The sequence below is a fragment of the Piliocolobus tephrosceles genome, chromosome 13, assembly GCF_002776525.5.
Source record: "Piliocolobus tephrosceles isolate RC106 chromosome 13, ASM277652v3, whole genome shotgun sequence".
NCBI classification, from domain to species: domain Eukaryota; kingdom Metazoa; phylum Chordata; class Mammalia; order Primates; family Cercopithecidae; genus Piliocolobus; species Piliocolobus tephrosceles.
The window spans coordinates 98,116,893-98,139,002 of NC_045446.1; the positions used below are offsets into that span (position 1 = coordinate 98,116,893).

At 39.7% G+C, this 22,110-nt stretch overlaps 1 protein-coding gene across 3 annotated transcripts in view; it reads right to left on the reverse strand.

Annotated features, from left to right (window-relative positions):
- Positions 1-19,097, reverse strand: part of C13H11orf65 (chromosome 13 C11orf65 homolog) — a 132,226-nt gene extending 113,129 nt beyond the window's left edge. Inside the window, exons 1-2 of one of the 3 annotated variants that reach the window (XM_023208190.1) lie at positions 19,043-19,097; positions 13,154-13,243 (exon numbers count right to left, since the gene is read on the reverse strand). In XM_023208190.1, coding sequence (XP_023063958.1) covers positions 13,154-13,234 — 81 coding nt within the window. In that variant the 5' untranslated portion in view covers positions 13,235-13,243; positions 19,043-19,097. The remainder of the gene's footprint in view (positions 1-13,153; positions 13,244-19,042) is intronic. The other 2 variants (XM_023208187.1, XM_023208188.2) reach the window with 2 other exon arrangements.
- Positions 19,098-22,110: the final 3,013 nt, after the last annotated feature.

Here is a 22,110-nt window from a genome sequence, read left to right on the forward strand (position 1 = left end):
GTTGCTTAACCTCTTTGTACTCAGTTTCTTCAACTATAAAGTGGGAATCATAGTAGCCATCTCATACAGCTTTGGTGAGAAATAAATGAATTAATAGTTGTAGAGCACTTAAAGCTTTCTGACACAAGAAAACACTCAATAAATATTAGCCATTGTTACCATTGCAGAATCCTCCTTATTCCTATAGTAATTCCACTGATTTATTACCGGATTCTGTAATGGTAACAGCAATTAATATTTATTGAGTGTTTATCTATGTTTCACATTAGTGCAAATTTAGCTAAACAATCCCTACCAATTAGTCCATCTTGGAAAATTATTTCTTTTGTAACCCTCCCCTCAAACCCTAGCTCCCTAAAAATGCTTTAATAACCCTTGGTAAACACCCCACTCCCAGTTTGCTTGTGTTAAATCAAATAAAATAAATTCAAATTTAAGTAATCCATAGTACCAATATAACAATCTAAAGCCCCACTACAACTGCCTATGGAAGATGGTACAGCCCATGTCTATACTAATAGTATTCTTTCTGAAAGGAAGATACAATTTTCCCCAAATAAAACTCCAAATTGAGTATCAAAAAATATTTATTATGGTTTAAAATCTGAACAGTATCTTCTAAATAGGTGGTTACTATATCAGTTGTTTACTAATACATAACAAACAACCCTAAAACTTAGTGGCTTAAAGCAAAAACTGTTTCTTATTTCTCTCTTTCTGTGGGTTGACAGGGGAGTTCTGCTGGTCTTGGTTGGACTCATACATGTGGCCTTAGTCAGCTGCCAGATCAGCTGGAGTTGGGTGATTTAATCAATATGGCCTCATACACGTATCAGGGTCTTAAGCTGAAATTGTTGGAATATCTAGGATAGCTGGGCCTCTCTTTCCACACAGACCTTCAGTTTGAGCTTCTTCATAGTATGAAGATGTCTAGAATTCAGGAGAACTTTTGGGGTGTTTTTTAGTAATACCATATTCTGTAAGAAAAGTTAATTGGAAAATTATAATAACCCCACACATGCAGAATTATTATAGGTCTAGCCCCTTTAGGAATGAAGTTTTGCATCATTCCCTTCCTCCACCCCTGAGAAAAGAACCACAACCAGCTGAAGTGTTTGCTGAAAAAAAGAGAGAATATGAAATAGCTAGTGGAAGAAAAAAGTTAAAAATACCAGTTATGATCCCATAATTAGTTGCAGAAACAGGTAGTATCTATGAGTATTTCTTCTATATATCTGTATATAAATATTAGCCATTTTTTTCTTTAGTTTTCTCCTGCTCACATTCCCCTAAAACAAATGTAAAGTGTATTAATTACAGTGTGGTAGGCAGCATAATGCCCCCCAACAAAAGATGTTCACACCTAATCCCTGTAATCTGGAACTGTAAATATGCTGTTACATGGAGAGGGTGAATTAAGATTGTAGAGAGAACTAAGGTTGCTAATCAGCTGACTTTGACACAGGGAAATTATCCTGATTGGCCCAAGGTAATTGCAAGGGTCCATATAAAGGCCATGTAAGAGTCAGCAACAGAGTGGTGTGATGTGAGAAAGACTTGACAGGTCATTGGTGGCTTTGAAAATAGGAGTTGCTCCAGGAAAGGATTTTAGGAGGAAAAAAACAGAAAGGAAGGAAAGAAAGGAGAGGAGGGAGAGGGAGAGGGGAAGAGGGGGAGAGGGGGAGAGGGGGAGAGAAAGAGAGAAAGAGAGAAAGAGAGAAAGGGAGAGAGAGAAAATACAGGAGCACCCAAATTCATAAAGCAAGTCCTTAGAGACCTACAGAGACTAGACTCCCACACAATCATAATGGGAGGCTTTAACACCCCATTGTCAACATTAGACAGATCAATGAGACAGAAAGTTAACAAGGATATCCAGGAATTGAACTCAGCTCTGCACCAAGCGGACTGAACAGACATCTACAGAACTCTCCACCCCAAATCAACAGAATATACATTCTTCTCAGCACCACATCGCACTTATTCCAAAACTGATCACATAGTTGGAAGTAAAGCACTCCTCAGCAAAAGTAAAAGAACAGAAATTATAACAAACTGTCTCTCAGACCACAGTGCAATCAAAGTAGAACTCAGGATTAAGAAACTCCCTCAAAACCGCTCAACTACATGGAAACTGAACAACTTGCTCCTGAATGACTACTGGGTACATAACAAAATGAAGGCAGAAATAAAGATGTTCTTCGAAACCAGTGAGAACAAAGACACAACATACCAGAATCTCTGGGACACATTTAAAGCAGTGTGTAGAGGGAAATTTATAGCACTAAGTACCCACAAAAGAAAGCAGGAAATATCTAAAATTGACATCCTAACATCACAATTAAAAGTACTAGAGAAGCAAGAGCAAACACATTCAAAAGCTAGAAGAAGGCAAGAAATAACCAAGATTGGAGCAGAACTGAAGGAGATAGAGATACAAAAAAACCCTTCAAAGAAATCAATGAAGCCAGGAGCTGGTTTTTTGAAATGATCAACAAAATTGATAGACTGCTAGCAAGACTAATAAAGAAGAAAAGAGAGAAGAATCAAATAGATGCAATAAAAAATGATAAAGGGGATATCACCACCAATCCCACAGAAATACAGACTACCATCAGAGAATACTATAAACACCTCTATGCAAATAAACTAGAAAACCTAGAAGAAATGGATAAATTCCGGGACACATACACCCTCCCAAGACTAAACCATGAAGAAGATGAATCCCTGAATAGATCAATAACAGGCTCTGAATTTGAGGCAATAATTAATAGCCTACCAACCAAAAAAAGTCCAGGACCAGATGGATTCACAGCCGAATTCTACCAGAGGTACAAAAAGGAGCTGGTACCATTCCTTCTGAAAGTATTCCAATCAATAGAAAAAGAGGGAATCCTCTCTAACTCATTTTTATGAGGCCAGCATCATTCTGATACCAAAGCCTGGCAGAGACACAACAAAAAAAGAGAATTTTAGACCAATATCCCTGATGAACAATGATGCAAAAACCCTCAATAAAACACGGGCAAACCGAATCCAACAGCACATCAAAAAGCTTATCCATCACGACCAAGTTAACTTCACCCCTGGGATGCAAGGCTAGTTCAATATACATATATCAATAAATGTAATCCATCATATAAACAGAACCAAAGACAAAAACCACATGATTATCTCAATAGATGCAGAAAAGGCCTTCGACAAAATTCAACAGCCCTTCATGCTAACAACTCTCAATAAACTAGGTATTGATGGGACATATTTCAAAATAATAAGAGCTTTTTATGACAAACCCACAGCCAATGTCATACTGAATGGGCAAAATCTGGAAGCATTCCCTATGAAAACTGGCACAAGACAGGGATGCCCTCTCTCACCACTCCTATTCAACAAAGTGTTAGAAGTTCTGGCCAGGGCAATCACGCAGGAGAAAGAAATAAAGGGTATTCAATCAGGAAGAGAGGAAGTCACATTGTCTCTGTTTGCAGATGACATGATTATATATTTAGAAAACCCCACTGTCTCAGCCTCAAATCTCCTTAAGCTGATAAGCAACTGCAGCAAAGTCTCAGGATACAAAATCAATGTGCAAAAATCACAAGCATTCCTATATGCCAGTAACAGACAAACAGCCAAATCATGAGTGATCTCCCATTCACAATTGCTTCAAAGAGAATAAAATACCTAGGAATCCAACTTACAAGGGATGTGAAGGACCTCTTCAAGGAGAACTACAAACCACTGTTCAACTAAATAAAAGAGGACACAAACAAATGGAAGAACATTCCATGCTCATGGATAGGAAGAATCAATATTGTGAAAACGACCATACTACCCAAGGTAATTTATAGATTCAGTGCCATCCCCATCAAGCTTCCAAAGACTTTCTTCACAGAATTGGAAAAAACTACTTTAACGTTCACATGGAACCAAAAAAAGAGCCCATATAGCCAAGACAATCCTAAGTCAAAAGAACAAAGCTGGAGGCATCACATTACCTGACTTCAAACTAGTCTACAAGGCTACAGTAATCAAAACAGCATAGTACTGATACCAAAACAGAGATATAGACCAATGGAAAAGAACAGAGTCCTCAGAAATAATACCACATATCTACAACCACCTGATCTTTGACAAACCTGACAAAAACAAGAAATGGGGAAAGGATTCCCTATTTAATAAACGGTGTTGGGAAAACTGGCTAGCCATATGTAGAAAGCTGAAATTGGATCCCTTCCTTACACCTTATACAAAAATTAATTCAAGATGGATTAGAGACTTAAAAGTTAGACCTAAAACCATAAAAACCCTAGAAGAAAACCTAGGCAATACCATTCAGGACATAGGCATGGGCAAATACTTCATGACTAAAACACCAAAAGCAATGGCAACAAAAGCCAAAATTGACAAATGGGATTAAACTAAAGAGCTTCTGCACAGCAAAAGAAACTACCATCAGAGTGAACAGGCAACCTACAGAATGGGAGAAAATTTTTACAATCTACCCATCTGACAAAGGCTAATATCCAGAATCTACAAAGAACTTAAACAAATTTACAAGAAAAAAATCAAACAACCCCATCAAAAAGTGGGCGGAGGATATGAACAGACACTTCTCAAAAGAAGACATTTATGCAGCCAACAGACACATGAAAAAATGCTCATCATCACTGGCCATCAGAGAAATGCAAATCAAAGCCACAATGAGATACCATCTCACACCAGTTAGAATGGTGATCATTAAAAAGTCAGAAAACAGGTGCTGGAGAGAATGTGGAGAAATAGGAACAGTTTTACACTGTTGGTGGGACTGTAAACTAGTTCAACCATTGTGGAAGACAGGGTGGCAATTCCTCAAGGATCTAGAACCAGAAATACCATTTGACCCAGCAATCCCATTACTGGGTATATTTACCCAAAGGATTATAAATCATGCTGCTATAAAGACACATGCACACTTATGTTTACTGTGGCACTATTCACAGTAGCAAAGACTTGGAAGCAATCCAAATGTCCATGAATGGTAGACTGGATTAGGAAAATGTGGCACATATACACTATGGAATACTATGCAGCCATAAAAAAGGATGAGTTCATGTCCTTTGTAGGGACATGGATGAAGCTGGAAACCATCATTCTGAGCAAACTATCGCAAGGACAGAAAACCAAACACTGTATGTTCTCACTCACAGGTGGGAATTGAACAATGAGAACACTTGGACACAGGGTGGGGAACCTACCTGTCATGGGGTAGGGGGAGAGGGGAGGGAGAGCATTAGGAGATATACCTAACGTAAATTATGACTTAATGGGTGCAGCACACCAGCATGGCACATGTACACATATGTAACAAAAACCTGCACTTTGTGTACAAGGACCCTAGAACTTAAAGTATAATTTAAAAAAAAAAAAATTTTAAATAAAATAATAAAAAAAAAAGAAAAGGAAAATATTGCCACCTGCTGTCAATAAGAGAAATAGAAAACAACTTATGGCATCTTTAATCAAAATAACTACAAAGTTAATAGAGAAGAAAATAATGACAAACTAACAATATTTAATTACTACAAAGAAAGGGAAAAGCGAAGGGGAAATACAGGAAGAACAGATCGGACAAGTAGAAAACAAACAGCAAGATGGTAGCCTTAAGCCCAATGAATACAGTAATTACAATAAATACAAATGGTCTAAACATGCTAATTAAAAGACAAAGATTATTTAGAATTATGCAAAATTAAATCCAACTGTATTTTGTTTACAACAGACACAGTTTAAATATAAGGCACAAAAAGCTGAAAAGTAAAAGAATAAGAAAAAATGTCATGTACTCACCAAAAGAACACTAGGGTAGCTATATCAATATAAAATAAAATGTTCTTTCAGACAAGAAGTGTTGTAAAATATACGAAATATCTATTGAAGTGATCATATGTTTTTTGTCCTTTATTTTGTTAATATGGTCATCGCATTTATTGATTTGTATATGTTGAACCACCTTGCACACAAAGAATAAATCTCACTTGATCATTATTTTAATGTGCTGTTAAATTCAGTTTGCTAGCATTTTGTTAAAGATCCTATTCATCCATGTTCATCAGGGGTATTAACCTGTAATTTTATTATAGCATCCTTGTCTGGCCTCAGTAGCCAAGTCATGTTGGCTTTGTAAATAAGGTTAGAAGTATGTTCTCCTCTTCAATTTTTTGAAAGAGTCTGAAAAGGGCAGGTTATTATTTCTTCTTTAAATGTTTAGTAGAATTCAATAGTAAGGCCATCAGTGAATTCAACAGTGAAGCCATCCTGGGCTTTTCTTTGATGGGAGGCTTTTTATTACTGGTCCAATCTCCTTACTCATTATTGGTCTGTTCATATTTTCTATTTCTTCATGATTCCATCTTGGAAGGTTATATGTATCTAAGAATTTTCCCATTTCTTATAAGTTATCCTATTTATTGGCTTATAATTGTTCATAGTAGTTTCTTACTATCCTTTGTATTTCTGTAGTACCAGTTGTAATGTCTCATCTTTCATTTCTGATTTTATTTGAGTCTTTTTTTTAACTTTTCCTTTTTTTTGTTTTTGTTTGTTTGTTTGTTTTTAAGACAGATTCACTCTTGTTGCCCAGGCTGGGGTGCAATGGCACGATCTCAGCTCACCGCAACCTCCACCTCCCGGGTTCAAGCAATTCTCCTGCGTCAGCCTCCCGAGTAGTTGGCATGCCTATGTGCCACCACACCCGGCTAATTTTGTATTTTTAATAGAGACGAGGTTTCTCCATGTTGGTCAGGCTGGTCTCAAACTCCTGACCTCAGGTGATCCGCCCACCTCGGCCTCCCAAAGTGCTGGGATTACAGGCGTAAGCCACTGCGCCAGGCCTAATTTTACATTTTTATTTATTTATTTATTTTTAGAGATGTAGTCTCACTGTGCTGCCAAGGCTGGACTCAAACTCTTGGGCTAAAGTGATCTTTCTGCCTCAGCCTCCCAAGTAGCTGGGACTACAGACGTGTGCCACCACACCTGATTTTCTTTTTTTAAATTAGTTAGTCTAGTTAAAGATTTTCCAATTTTGTTTATCTTTACAAAAACCCAACTCTTAGTTTTGTTGATCTTTCCTATTGTTTTTCAAGTTTTTATTTCAATTATTTCTGCTCTAATCTTTATTTCCTTCCTTCTGCTAACTTTGGTTTGTTCTTCTGTTTCTAGTTCCTTAAAGTGTAACATTAGGTTGTTTGAGATCTTTCTTGTTTTGTGATGTAGGCATTTATTGCTATGAAATTGCCTTTTAGAATTGCCTTTGCTGCATCCCATAAGTTTTGGTATGTTGTGTCTCCAGTTTGTTTGTCTCAATATATTCCTTAATTTACCTTTGAAGGTCACATATGACAAGTCCGCGGCTAACATCATACTCAATGGTGAAAAGTTAAAAGTTTCTTCTCTAAGATCAGGAACAAGGATGCCCCTGCTTACTACTTGTATTCAACATGGCACTGGAAGTCTCAGCCAGAGAAATTAGGCAAGAGAAAGAAATGACATACAAATTGAAAAGGAAGATGTTAAATTGTCTCTGTTTGCAGATGACATGATCTTATATACAGAAGACCTTAAAGACCCTATCAAAAAACTGTTAAAAATAATAAGCAAATTTAGTAAAGTTACAAACTCAACATACAAAAATCAGTGGTGTTTCTATAAACCAAAGGTATAATGTTCACAAAGGAAAAGTAAAACTATCATCATTCAAAGATAACATGACTAAGAAAATCCAAAGGAATTTATAAAAAAGCAATTAGAGGCCAGGCACAGTGGCTCATGCCTGTAATCCCAGCACTTTGGGAGGCCAAAGCAGGCGGATCACGAGGTCAGGAGTTCGAGACCAGCCTGACCAACATAGTGAAACCCCATCTCCACCAAAAATACAAAAATTAGCCAGGTGTGGTGGCACACGCCTGTAATCCCAGCTACTCGGGAGGCTGAGGCAGGAGAATTGCTTGAACCTGGGAGGCAGTGGTTGCAGTGAGCTGAGATTGTGCCACTGTACTCCAGCCTAGGCAACAGGGTGAGACTCCATCTTAAACAATAAATAAATAAATATATACAAGTAGACCAATGTAACAGAATAGACACTACAGAAACACTTTACATATATGATTACATGATTTAAACAATGGCACCACGGCAATTTATTGTGAAAAGGATGGTATTTTCAATCAAAGTATTTGATCTGTTGGATATCCATATGAAAGAAACGAACTTTGTACCTCTGAGTATACACAAAAACTAATTTGAGACAGATACTAGATCTCAATCTGAAACTAAAGCAATTAAGCCTCTAGGACAAACATAAAGAAAATATCTTCTGACTAGGTTAGACAAAATTTCTTAAACAGGATGCAGAAAGCACTAACCATGAAGAAAAAGTGGTGGCTGGGCATGGTGGCTGACATCTCTAATCTCAGCACTTTGGGAGGCCAAAGTGGGAGGACTGCTTGAGGCCAGGAGTTCAACACCAGCCTTGGCAACATAGAGAGACCCGTCTCTACAGAAAATTAAAAAATTAGCCAGGCGTGGTAGTGCGCACCTGTAGTCCAAACAGGAGGCTGAGGAGGGAGGATTGCTTGAGCCCAGGAGTTCAAGGTTACAGTGAACTGTAATCATGCAACTGCATTCTAGCATGGGCAAAAGAGTTAAACCCTGCCAAAGAAAGAAAAAAAAAGAAAGAAAAGAAGGAAAGAAAGAGAAAAAGTCACAAATTGGACCTTATTAAAATTAAAGACTTCTTTTCATTAAGAACTTCTTAGAGGAATGAGGCAAGCCTGGGAGAAGATATTCAACACATATAGTATTTAACAAAGGACTTGCATTGAGGATATATGAACTCCTCCAGAGAATACTTATAATAGTACAGGTAATAGATCTTGGCGGTTTGAAGATGGAGAGGAGAGGTAAAGAAAAGGGTAGGGATACTTATGTTCTCATCATATATAATGTGGAGTCAAGAGAGCCTATGTCAGCCTGATGGAACAAGATAAGACTTAAATATTCTTTAAACCAATAAGGTAATAAAATAGAGGAATTTTAAAAATAACATTATGATATTGGGTGGGGAGATAAGCAGGGCTGTGGAGGGTAAGTAACCTAAGTTCTCAATTATCTTTGCAGAAAGCCAACGGATTATTTCTAAAGTTAATAAAAGATAATTGTACATGCATATTATTTAGAAGCATGGAAGTAACTACTAGAAGATCTACAATAAAAATAGTTAAAAATGGGCCAGGCGTGGTGGCTCACGCCTGTAATCCCAGCACTTTGGGAGGCTGAGGTGGGTGGATCATGAGGTCAGTAGTTTAAGACCAGCCTGGTCAAGATGGTGAAACCTCATCTCTATTAAAAATACAAAAAAATTAGCTGGGCGTGGTAGTGGGCACCTGTAATACCAGGTACTGAGGAGGCTGAGGCAGAGAACTGATTGAACCCGGTAGGTGGAGGTTGCAGTGAGCCAAGATCGAGCCACTGCACTCCAGCCTGGGCAGCACAGCAAGACTTCATCTCAGAAAAAAAAAAAAATTAAAAATGGTTGCTTTTAGGGTATGAGGGTGAAAGAAAGTAGAATGGGGTAAAATACTTATTTTTCATCATAAATTCTTCTATATTACTTATTAAAGAAGTACACGTTAGATTAAAATATTTAATTTTTTAAAACCCCTACATTTACATTACTATAACTATGCAAATAATTCACTTCTACGGCCAAGCAATGTGCTAAAACTATGCATCCTTTTTTAGAAGTCACCCACTTGACTCTATCTAGAATCAAGATGCTGTGTCTATAATCAAAAGCAAATGTATTCTCTTCACATCTTAGAACAATTTTAATCTGTCATATCTGAACCATGACTTTCACGGTTAGCTTTTTTTCAGTTTCTAATCTCTTTTTTCTAAATCCAGACTCTGTCATACTTTCTGTTGCATGGGGTACCATTTTCCTCCCGGATATAACCCTCTTAGAGGCATTCAATATCCTGAACTACTCTGTCCACCAGGCTGGAGTGCAGTGGCGCGATCTCGGCTCACTGCAAGCTCCGCCTCCTGGGTTCACGCCATTCTCCTGCCTCAGCCTCCCTCATAGCCCGCCACCGCGCCCGGCTAATTTTTTGTATTTTTAGTAGAGACGGGGTTTCACCGTGGTCTCGATCTCCTGACCTTGTGATCCGCCCGCCTCGGCCTCCCAAAGTGCTGGGATTACAGGCGTGAGCCACCGTGCCCGGCCTATTTTCTTTAGATTCTATCTCTTTTTTCTTCCTTTCTGTTTTGACATTATTGGTTTTCCTTAAAAGTGAACCTTGGTTGTCCATTAATACTTAAGAATGAAGGTCTGTGTCAATTTTTCTAGGAGCTAGTACGAGTGTCTTTTGTTAGTATTCTGTCTGCCCAGTGTTCTCACTCAGGAGTGGGAAAATTGCCTGGGGGCTTCATGACATGAGTGGAATAAGCAATTAGCAGGCTTTCTTTAATGGGTATGGTCAAGTAGCCAGCTATTAAGCAGGGTGTCTCTCAAATACCAAAATTAACAGGCAACAGGGTATAATTAAGAGGGTTTCACTGTGGAATGCCAAATCCATGCTAGAACTAGCTTTTCCAGATAGCTCATTTGATTTTTCATTTTTCTTTTTTTTTTAAAAAAGAGATAAGTCTCCAGGGTTTCTTTGTCTTTTTTGCCTAATAGTATATATCTGTCCACAAGCAGATTTGTGACTAGCAGTAAACATCCACCTACCTGCAGCTCTTGGTATGCAAAAGACTGGAGACAACTGGCACAGCTGCTCCATGTACAGACCTTCAATCAAACCCCCTGTCTTCGGTCCTTCTCCTTCCAGCTCTTTTAAATTGTTAACTCCAAATTCACATCCTCTCTGGGGTCCCAATGGCAAACCAATTCCCTCATTGGAACCCCTATGAAATGTGTCTAGGCAAGTGTTTCTACAGTTTTTCCAAAGGATGCTATCATCTATTTTTAGTTTTCCAAAAATTAGATAAAATTTTTATCTGCTCATGACCCCCTCTATTATGGATTAACCTTCTATACAGTGTCATTTCAATGGGGTTCTGGAGGGACACAAGGTGAAATGTGTCCTCAATCTACACACACATCCCTATTTACACGGCTTCTCTGCCAAAGCTCCTTTAAGGGCAAGGATGTATTGTAAAATGCCTAGCACAATGTCAGGAACGCAACAGTTAGTCAAAGGTGTGTGGCTGGTTGAATGTGAGAGAAAATAGCTGCAAACAATAGAAAAGCTTAAGCCTAGATGATGTATATGTCAATCAAAACCAACTAAGGAAGAATAAGTTTTAAAAGAAGATTAGCTGGATATAATGGTGCTCAGCTATAGGGCAAGTTACTTGGGAAGTTGAGGTGGTAGGATCACTTGAGCCCGGGAGTTTGAGACCATCCTGGGCAACATAGTGAGATTCCTGTATCTTTTAAAAATACATATTATTTTCGTGCTAGAAATCAACATAGTTATACCCCAGCATAGGTTTTATGGCCTTGGTATAGGCAAATAATGAAGCAACTTTACAAAATGTGATTAACTGATACAAAGGTGGTCTTGTAAGCCATAACACCTTTGTATCAGTGTGTGCTAGAAATAGAGCCATATTTCTTCAGTTAAAATTACCAGGCACAGGCCGGGCGCGGTGGCTCAACCCTGTAATCCCAGCACTTTCGGAGGCCGAGACAGGTGGATTAGGAGGTCAGGAGATCGAGACCATCCTGGCTAACACGCTGAAACCCTGTCTCTACTAAAAAATACAAAAAACTAGCCGGGCGAGGTGGCGGGCGCCTGTAGTCCCAGCTACTCGGGAGGCTGAGGCAGGAGAATGGCGTGAACCCATGAGGCGGCGCTTGCAGTGAGCTGAGATCCGGCCACTGCACTTCAGCCTGGGCAACAGAGCAAGACTCCGTCTCAAAAAAAAAAAAAAAAAAAAAATTACCAGGCACAGAGTCCTGCTGCTATCAGAGAGAAAAGAGTGAGGTCATTTTAGTTCTTGGCTCTCACTCAACCAGATAATTCAACTTGGAATATTCCTTACACCTATAAGACCAACTCTACCCTTACAAAAGTACAAGAAGTGACCATGACATTAACCCGGATATAGTGTATTATTAATAAACTTTAAGCTCCTTGAGAATAAGTACTCAACAAATATTTAATGAGTGGCTATATTCCTAACATCTGCTCACAATGCTGGTTCCTCAGTCAAGAAATAAAGTGTTTAGAGGTGAAAGGCAAATAATCTTATTAATGATACTTTCATTGATAACCATTACAAAAGTGCGATCAGGAACTCAATAAACATTTGTGCAGCTAATGAAATAATTGTAACTTTTTGAAACGTTAAAAAAGTCTGCTTTTTTGTTGTTTTTGTTGCCCAGGCTGAAGTGCAATGGCATGATCTCGGCTCACCACAACCTCCGCCTCCCAGGTTCAAGCGATTCTCCTGCCTCAGCCTCCCAAGTAGTTGGGATTACAGGCATGCGCCACCACGCCCAGCTAATTTTGTATCTTTAGTAGAGACAGGGTCTCTCCATGTTGGTCAGGCTAGTCTCGAACTCCCAAGCTCTGATGATCCACCCGCCTCAGCCTCTCAAAGTGCTGGGATTACAGGTGTGAGTCACCGCGCCCAGTCAGAAAGTCTGCTTTTTAAAGTGAAGAGTGGCACATAATTCTGCAAGTATTCTAAAAGCTACTGAATTGCACACTTTATATAAAAAGTATTGAACTGGCCGGGTACAGTGGCTCACACCTGTAATCCCAGCACTTTGGGAAGCCAAGAAAGGTGGATCACCTGAAGTCAGGAGTTCGGGACCAGCCTGGCCAACATGGTGAAACCCCGTCTCTACTAAAAATACAAAAATTAGCCGGGCATGGTGGACAGCCTATAATCCCAGCTACTGGGGAGGCTGAGGTGGGAGAATTGCTTGAACCTGGGAGGCAGAAGCTGCAGTGAGCCGAGATCATGCCACTGCACTCCAGCCTAGGCAACAGAGAGTGAGATTCTGTCTCAAAAAAAAAAAAGTATCGAACTGTACACTTTGATTTTCATGACATAAAAATTACATCTCAATAAAACTTCTAAATAAACTCACAAGGAAACTTTTCCAGGCCTGCTGAATGACTCTGGCAGCTTTATCCTGCTTTATAACTTCTAATTCCTCTTTCCAAGGCATTTGAAATTCCTAAAAGAAAATGAGCAAAAAGGGTACATTTAAAATAATTTTAATTTATTTTCATTTTTATTTATTTATTTATTTTAGATTCTTGCTCTGTCACCCAGGCCAGAGTGCAGTGTTGCGACGATAGCTCACTGCAGCCTCAAACTGATGGGCTCAAGTGATCCTCTCACCTTAACTTCCTAAGTAGCTGGGACTGTAGGCACACACCACCACACCTGGCTTTCTGTTTTTAATTATTATGTTTTTGTAGAGAAGGGGTCTTGCTATGTTGTCCAGGCTGGTGTCAAACACCTCCTGGCTTGGCGTCCCAAAGTGTTGCGATTATAAGCGTTAGCCACCGTGCCCAGCCTAAAATTATTCTATATGCTCCATTATAAAACTACCACTAGAACTCAATGAAAATTAAAGAGTTGTATAAATAAAACAATTAAGATTTTGTATCAAAATAACAAAAATAAAAATAGTCACCTTTTTATTTTTTAAGAGACAGAGTCTTTCTCTGTTGCCTCAGCTAGAATGCCACGGCAGGATCATAGGTCACTGCAGCCTTGATCTCTTAGGCTCCATCGCTCCTCCTGCCTCATCATCGTGAGTAGCTGGGACTACAGGCACATACTACAATACCTAGCTAATTTTTAAAATTTTTTGTAGAGACAGGTTCTTGCTATGTTTCCCAGGCTGGTCTTGAATTCTTGTACTCAAGTGATCCTCCCACCTGTGCCTCTGAAAGTGTTTGGATTACAGGCATGAGCCACTACGCCCAGCCAAAAGTGGTCAGCAATTATTGGTGATTTAATATGTTCTAATTTGTATATTTTTTCTAATTCCAGCAATAACCCTGCATAGCAGATTTCACTAACATGCTTGTGTTAGAGATGAGGAGCCTAAGCTTTAAGGCCTAAGGTCAAATAGTGAGTAACTAAGCCAGTTACTGATTCAAGTTTATCTTCAAAGTCCATGACTTTTACATACACTGTTGTATGACTTCAAATAAACCTTTCTTAACGTGTATAGAGACAGAGTTGCATCCACAACATTGTACAGGTCCCTAACCTAAAATTAGACCTTATATGGTCAAATATAAAAGGAAGAAAAAGGTTATGCACTGAATACAGGGAGAAACATGGATTTTTACTTAGAGCTATTACACTTCACAGAATAATGTCACTCGTTACATTTACAGTAGTAACATAGTTCTGAGATGCTTTATTATAGTCCAAAGTGAATAAATTTTGCTTAAAAGCTTAAAATTCTGGGCTGAATACAGTGACTCATGCCTGTAATTCCACGGTTTTAGGAGGCCAAGGCAGGAGGATTGCTTGAGGCTAGGAGTTTAACACCAGCCTGGGCAATATAGCAAGACCCCTGACTCTACAACAACAAAAAGCTGGGTAGGGTGGCACATACTGTAGTCCTAGCCACTTGGGAGGCTGAAACAGGAGGATGGCTTGAGCCCAGGAGTTCAAAGCTGCAGTGAGCTATGATTGCACCACTGCACTCCAGCCTGGGCCACAAAATAAGACCATGTCTCTAAAAATAATAAAAATTTAAATTCTGAATTGGTGCATGTAAAATGCAAAACATGTAAGGATTTACAAATCCCAAAGCCCTGACCTATTTAAACACATAACATACATCTACTAATATGTTTAGAAAGACATAGGCTAAACAGAAAACTGTCAAAAAGGATATGCCATTCATAAGAAAAATGAAAGAAAAATGTATTTATATATTTCTCAATTTGTCATTTTTCCCTTTTGATGTTTAAAGTTATTCAGATGCTTAAAACTAATGGTGTTTTCTTCCTAATTTGGTAAATTGTTTTTTAAATTGACATTTTTAAGAGTCAGGAGAAGGTTCTCTATGAAAAAAACATGTCTTTTTTGCTTTCCCTACAAACAGCCTTAACAATATAGGAGGCATGGGAAGAGAGGTTAAGTCTATGGGCTCTGAGGCAAGATAGACCAGGGTTTAAATCTTAACAAATTCTACCTCATCCTTAGCTGTGTGATTTCGCAAAAGTTACTTAACTCACTCAAACTTCAAGTTACTCATCTGTAAAATATGGGGACTCATTGTACCTAACTCACAGAATGGTCAGGATTAAGTCAGATAATACAGATAAAGCATATAGTATAGTTTCTGACCCATCACAATAAATCTTATCTATTATTATAATACAAACTTTTCCAGAATAAAAACTATTCATGTGCATTATTCCAGTTAGAAAACTGAGATAATATTTTAAGTACAATTATTCTCTTAATTGACAAATAACTGTTGGCATAAATGAAATTAAGGAAATTTCACGCCTAAAAGATTTGTTAATTTTTTTTTTTTTTTTTGAGACAGAGTCTTGCTCTGTCACACAGGCTGGAGTGCAGCGACATTATCTCAGCTCACTGCAACCTCCACCTCCCAGGTTCAAGTGATTCTCATGTCTTAGCCTCCTGAGTAGCTGGGATTATAGGTGTGTGCCACCATGCCCAGCTAATGTTTGTATTTTTAGTAGAGACAAAGTTTCACCCTGTTGGCCAGGCTGGTCTCGAAATGCTGGCCTCAGGCAATCCACCCGCCTTGGCCTCCCAAAGTGCTGGGATTACAGGCATAAGCCATTGCACTCAGCAGCAACAATTTTTGTAGGACAGTTTTTAAAAGTGGAATTACTATGACAAAAGGTAGGCACATATATATTTCTGATTTTTGTCTGTTTGTTTTCTGAGACGGAGTCTCGCTCTGTTGCCAGGCTGGAATGCAGTGGTGTGATTTTGGTTCCCTGCAATCTCCGCCTCCCGGGTTCACGCGATTCTCCCGCCTAGCCTCTGGAGTACCTGGCACTACAGGTGTGTGCCACTGTGCCCAGTTAATTTTTGTATTTTAAGTAGAGATGGGGTTTCACCATGTTGGCCAGAATGGTCTCCATCTCTCGACCTCATGATCCACCCACCTCGGCCTCCCAAAGTGCTGGGATTACAGGCGTGAGCCGCTGCGCCTGGCACACATATACATTTGAATTGACTGTCTCTGGAAGGGGATATGAGAAATTACTAAGAATGACTGTCTCTAGGAAGGGACCTGTGGACTGAGGAGCCTGGGTTCGGAAAAGGAAGAGATGTTTTTGTTCCAGTATACTCTTTTACACTGTTGTTTTTTTTCCACAATGTGCATTTAGTTCAGAGATACACAATATAACTTCATAAAAAATAAAACAGTATGCATATTAAAACCTAACACTGCCAAACTGTCCTCAAAAATGGTGTCCAATTTATACCCATAAACATTCCATGGGAATGCCTGACTCTAAATTTTAGAAAAGTAAAAAACTAAACGTAAATTAGATATTAGGACTATAACGGGTCTTTTAATATTCTTTCCAAGAACTAAACTGTATGATTTTTACCTGTCATCAATGTAGTGTGTGTGTTATTTAACATGATAGCATTAGCATTAATCCATCACAATTTTGTCATTTTCCCAAATACATTCTCAATTTTGTAGGTGAAAACTTAACACTGGATCTTAAAAATTCTGACCCAGTTTATTGAACACTTGAATCTAAATAATTTCACACAGGCTTTCTGCATACACCTGCTTCCTGCTTCTCTAGTGACATAGGCTAAAGAGTGTTTAGAGGCTGCCAAAAAACTGTCATATATGCCACCATTATATGTTTATGAATACACAAAATATTGAGGAAATATATTCCAGCATTCAAAATTATGATTCAGAAATAAACAATGAAGTTCCACAATTTCCAGAAAGAACATATTCAATTGTGTCAAATATTGTTGCAAGGACAAGTAAATACAGAGGAAAGAAAGGGAGATTTGGCCAGATAAAGTCACTAGTGACAGTACAGGCACTGTTTCAGTGGAGTAAACAGGGAAGGAAGTTTGGGGTAGGTTGAGGAAGTGGGAAAGTTGAGACAGTAAGTACAGTAGTAATTCTTTGGGGTGCTGTAAGGGAGCAGAAAAATGGGGTGTAGCTAGAGAGTGAGAATGGATTAAAGGTTTTTTAAAATAAAAAGGCCGGGCACGGTGACTCATGCCTGTAATCCCAGCACTTCGGGAGGCCGAGGCGGGCTGATCATCTGAGGTCGGGAGTTTGAGACCAGCCTGACCAACATGGAGAAACCCGGCTCTACTAAAAATACAAAATTAGCTGGGCATAGTGGCACATGCCTGTAATCCCAGCTACTCAGGAAGGCTTAGGCAGGAGAATCGCTTGAACCTGGGAGGCGGAGGTTTCAGTGAGTCGAGATCATGCCATTCTTCCAGCCTGGGCCACAAGAGTGAAACTCGCTCTAAAAAAAAAAAACAAAAAACAAACAAAACAAAACAAACAAACAAAAAAAACCATGAGAGATTCTAAAGCATGTTAAAATGTACCATCCAGTAGTTAGGGAGAAATTAAAGTGACAGAGAACTTAAAAGGGCAAAGAAAGGGATAAGTTAAAGGGTAAAACCTTTCAGTAGGTGTAAGAGGACACCATCTGGAGCAGAAAGGAGGGTGGGACCGTTGCTGGCTTTAGATAAGAAATAAGATCGACTTTATACAGCTATTATGATGCTCCAAATAAATTAACCATTGTGAAAACCCTTCATAAGTTTCAAGATACTAAAATGTACTACCAGGCTGGGTCTGGTGGCTCATGCCTGTAATCCTAACACTTTGGGAGGCCGAGGTGGGCGGATCACCTGAAGTACAGGATTCGAGACCAGCCTGGCCAATATGGTGAAACACTGTCTCTACTAAAAATACAAAAATTAGCTGGGTGTGGTGGCGCACGCCTGTAGTCACAGCTACTTGGGAGGCTGAGGCAGGAGAATAGCTTGAACCCGGGAGGCAGAGGTTGCAGTGAACTGAGATCATGCCACTGCACTCAGCCTGGGCAACAGAGCGGCATGCCTTCTGAAAAACAACAACAACAACAAAAACCTAATAAATAAAATGTACTATCAAACAACTGCTCAATGAAGTATTTTACTACACCCATGTACCACTTGTAGATTCAGAGACAAAGATCTTCCAAGCTTATTATATCCCTAATCAATACAAATTTTTATCATAATAGATGTCTTATTTATTTTTACACTTCACGGATAAAAGCCCACAAGATGTGTTTGGATTCTTAGTTTCACTTTTAAAGCAGCAATCTTCACTTTGCTTGGACTCGAACCTGTATACTTCCTATTTTGTTTCCTCTACTAAATGTATTGAATACACAAATGATTCTCGTGGCCTTTATAAGTTTCGTAATTTCGCTTTTCCTTTTTACATGTGGTCCTCGATACCGGGGACAGGAGAAGAAAAACAACTAACCTATTCTTTAAAAACGCGTTTCCCTTTTCCATCTCTAAAAAAAATGAAAAGACGTAAAACCAATGGGAGGGGGGAAGGGAAAGAAATGAGGAAAAATCTAAGGAAGATTAATCTGTACTTTCCGGTCAGCGGGAAGGTGGACGGAGCAGTATCTTTGCGGAGGATTGGGGTGTGGGGGGGTCTGTGAACGCGCAGTATGAGCGGTAAGGGCTGGACCAGCCCGACGCAACTTCACCTTCGGCGAGGAAAGGAAGCTCTGAGGAAGGGGTTACTCCCAGGCAGGACTGTAAACTAGCTGAAGGCCTCGCTGGGGGGCTTTAGAGGCATGAAACATCCTTAAAGGGGGCGGATGGGGAACGGATATCAAGGGTATGGGTTCTTTAGGGCCTTGAAACAAGGAAGACTCAAAACAAAAGCCACAAAGGCTAGCGGAACAGTAGTACCGGCTGAGAGGGAAGGGACGCTTTTCCCTTGACCTACCAATCGCTGCTGGCCCTGGCGCCGCTGGACTCCTAGGTAACGTCGCAGACGGAAATGACGTAACTCAATCCGTTCTATGCCGCCCCATTGCCCTCCTAGCCCCGCCTTCTAGGCCCCGCCAGTCCTCCCCGGCCTTTCCTCTACTCGCGGTCTGACCAAGTCCGGGAGATCTAGACCAAAAGCCTCTGAAGACGGCTGATTCTGTTACAAGCCTGCTTTCGATTGTCAATGGCTGAGGCAAAGGATTTTGCAAGGGAAAGCAAAGTGATTGTCTACGAAGTTGGGCTTGGTATATAATGAAGCCCAGTCATTTCAACCAAGAACCTTAAAGATGTTGAGAAACATAATGAAATATTTTCTATTGAATTAATTTTTGTAAAAATTTTTTTGAGATAGGATCTCAATCTGTGGCCGAGGCTGGAGTGCAGTGGCGCGATCTCGGCTCACTGCAGCCTGGAACTCCTTGGGCTCAGGTGATTCTCCCAGGTCAGCCTCCCGAGTAGCTGGAACCACAGGAGTGCACCACCACGCCAGGCTCATTTTTCTATTTTTATTAATAGTGGCGACAGGGTTTCTTCATGTTGCCCAGGCTGGTCTTGAACTCCTGGGCTCAAGCGACCCCGCCCCAACCCCACCTCCCGCCTTGGCCTCCCAAAGTGCTGGGATTGCAGGCGTGAACCACCGCGCCCGGCCTATTTAATTAGCCTATTTAAGGTCTTGCTCAAGGTGAAAGAATACGTGACTTGCAGTCCAATGTTATTTCTAAATGTAAGCTCTTTAGCTGGTGAAGCTAAACTGGTTTTAAGTGAAAACAGACGACCTCTTCAATGAGTTTTCAAATGACCTTAAATAATGCAAGCACTGCTTATCTAAAGCAAGTCTGACTTGCTTGAATTCTGATTCTGACACCGGCAGTCCTTTAGTTGGTCACAGATTATTGCAACGTGAAAAAAATCTTGTTCAGAACTGCTACGTTTTCTTGTTCAGTTTTGCTACGTTCCTCCTATGTTCAGGCATGGAATATAATTACTTTGTAAGGGAGATAAACTTTTTTTTTTTTTTTGAGACGGAGTCTCGCGGTCTCCCAGGCTGGAGTGCAGTGGCGCCAACTCGGCTCACTGCAAGCTCCGCCTCCCGGGTTTACGCCATTCTTCTCCTGCCTCAGCCTCCGGAGTAGCTGTGACTACAGGCGCCCGCCGGCACGCCCGGCTAATTTTTTTGTATTTTTAGTAGAGACGGGGTTTCACTGTGTTAGCCAGGATGGTCTCGATATCCTGACCTCGTGATCCGCCCGCCTCGGCCTCCCAAAGTGCTGGGATTACAGGCGTGAGCCACCGCGCCTGGCCAAGGAAGATAAACTTTTAAGGGAAGAAAAGAAACACCTGAAGAGAAATTTCCCTGTATTATGAAAACATTTGTATAGAAAAAATTCTTGGTAGGTTAATTCAGTGACTCACTGAGCTTCCAGAGTTCTTTAAAATAATCACAATCATAAGCAAGGGGTGAGCTTCAGTTCCCCTTCATGTAGTTACCTTGATGCATTAATACACAGTAGTTATGAACAATAAACTGTAAAAATATAGTCATGGAAACATGTATATCTTAATTTTCAATCTAATAGAAACTGGGTTAAAAATTTTAAATTCAGGCCAGGTGCGGTGGCTGACACCTGTAATCCCAGCACTTTGGGAGGCTGAGGTGGGCGAATCACTTGAGGTCCGGAGTTCGAGACCAGCCTGGACAACATGGTGAACCGCCCCCCCCCCCCCCTACTAAAAATACAAATATTAGCCAGGCATGCTGGCGCGCCCCCTGTAGTCCCAGCTCTCTCAGGAAGCTGAGGCAAGAGAATCGATAGAACCCCGGAGGCGGAGGTTGCAGTGAGCGGAGATGGCGCCATTGCACTTCAGCCTGGGCAAGAGCAAGATTCCCTCTTAAAAAAAAAAAAGAAAATTAAATTCAAAATTACACAACAATGTCAATATACTTAAGGCCACTGAGTTGTAAAATTAAAAGTAGTTAGAATGATAAATTTATATTTTACCACAATTTTAAAATTTTCAATTAAAAAACTACAAAACTAAGCCAGTAAATAATTTAGAACAAAAATTCCTAAATGTACAGGATGAAATATAAAAATAAATTTAAGGTCTACTGCTGTTTATATATTATTTTTATTAGGTGGGTGCAAAAGTAATTGCGATTTTTGCCATTAAACATACATAATTAAACATAATGGCGAAAACCGCGATTACTTTGGCATCAACCTAATAAACTCTACATATTTTTAATGTAGTGCTTATCTGAATTATTTTAAAAAGTGTTTACAATAATTACTATCGAATAGTTACGTTATCTCTAACCTGATCCAGAAGAATTCAGCAATTTCTACGTAATAGGCTCGAACATTTTCTTATTGCTCTAATACATGTAAAAATTGTTCAGTTTTTTAAAAGTATCTTTCTTTAGCCACAAGGGATCATTAAGACTAGAAACTCTGAAATGTTAGGTTTATTCGTTTATATGTACCTGCTTAAATCTAGGAACAGTTTACTAAGAAGCAGAACTCAGAAGAACTTCTGGGTCGTTTCACAGAAATCGTTCCTTCCTTCCTTCTCTCTTCCACGCTCCACTCATTCTCTTCCTCTTTTCTCTCTTCCTTGTCTTACTACTATTATACAATATATCATCTTTATGAAATTAATATTCTTGCTTTCCACTTACAAGGCAAAGATTTTTCTTTATAAACCATGCGAAGACAAGAGATAAAGAAACAAAAATGAATTCGTATGAGGAAAGGGGAAATATTTGTGGTGCCGAGGGAGAAGAGTCACAATTATATGCCATTTCTTTCCTGTCTGCTTTGGCACTGGAACAAACTCCAACAATAGGGGACTCCAAGGCTGTCTCCTGGGTGTGAGCATGGAATCTTTTATAATTGTGGAAAATATGTCATGTAGTAGAAAACCACAATGTCACACATGAGGAGTGGGTGTGGGTCAAAGGCACAAGTCCTGCAGTGGTCCTAAAGGAGGCCAGAGGGACCTCCAACCAGGCATCAATCCTTT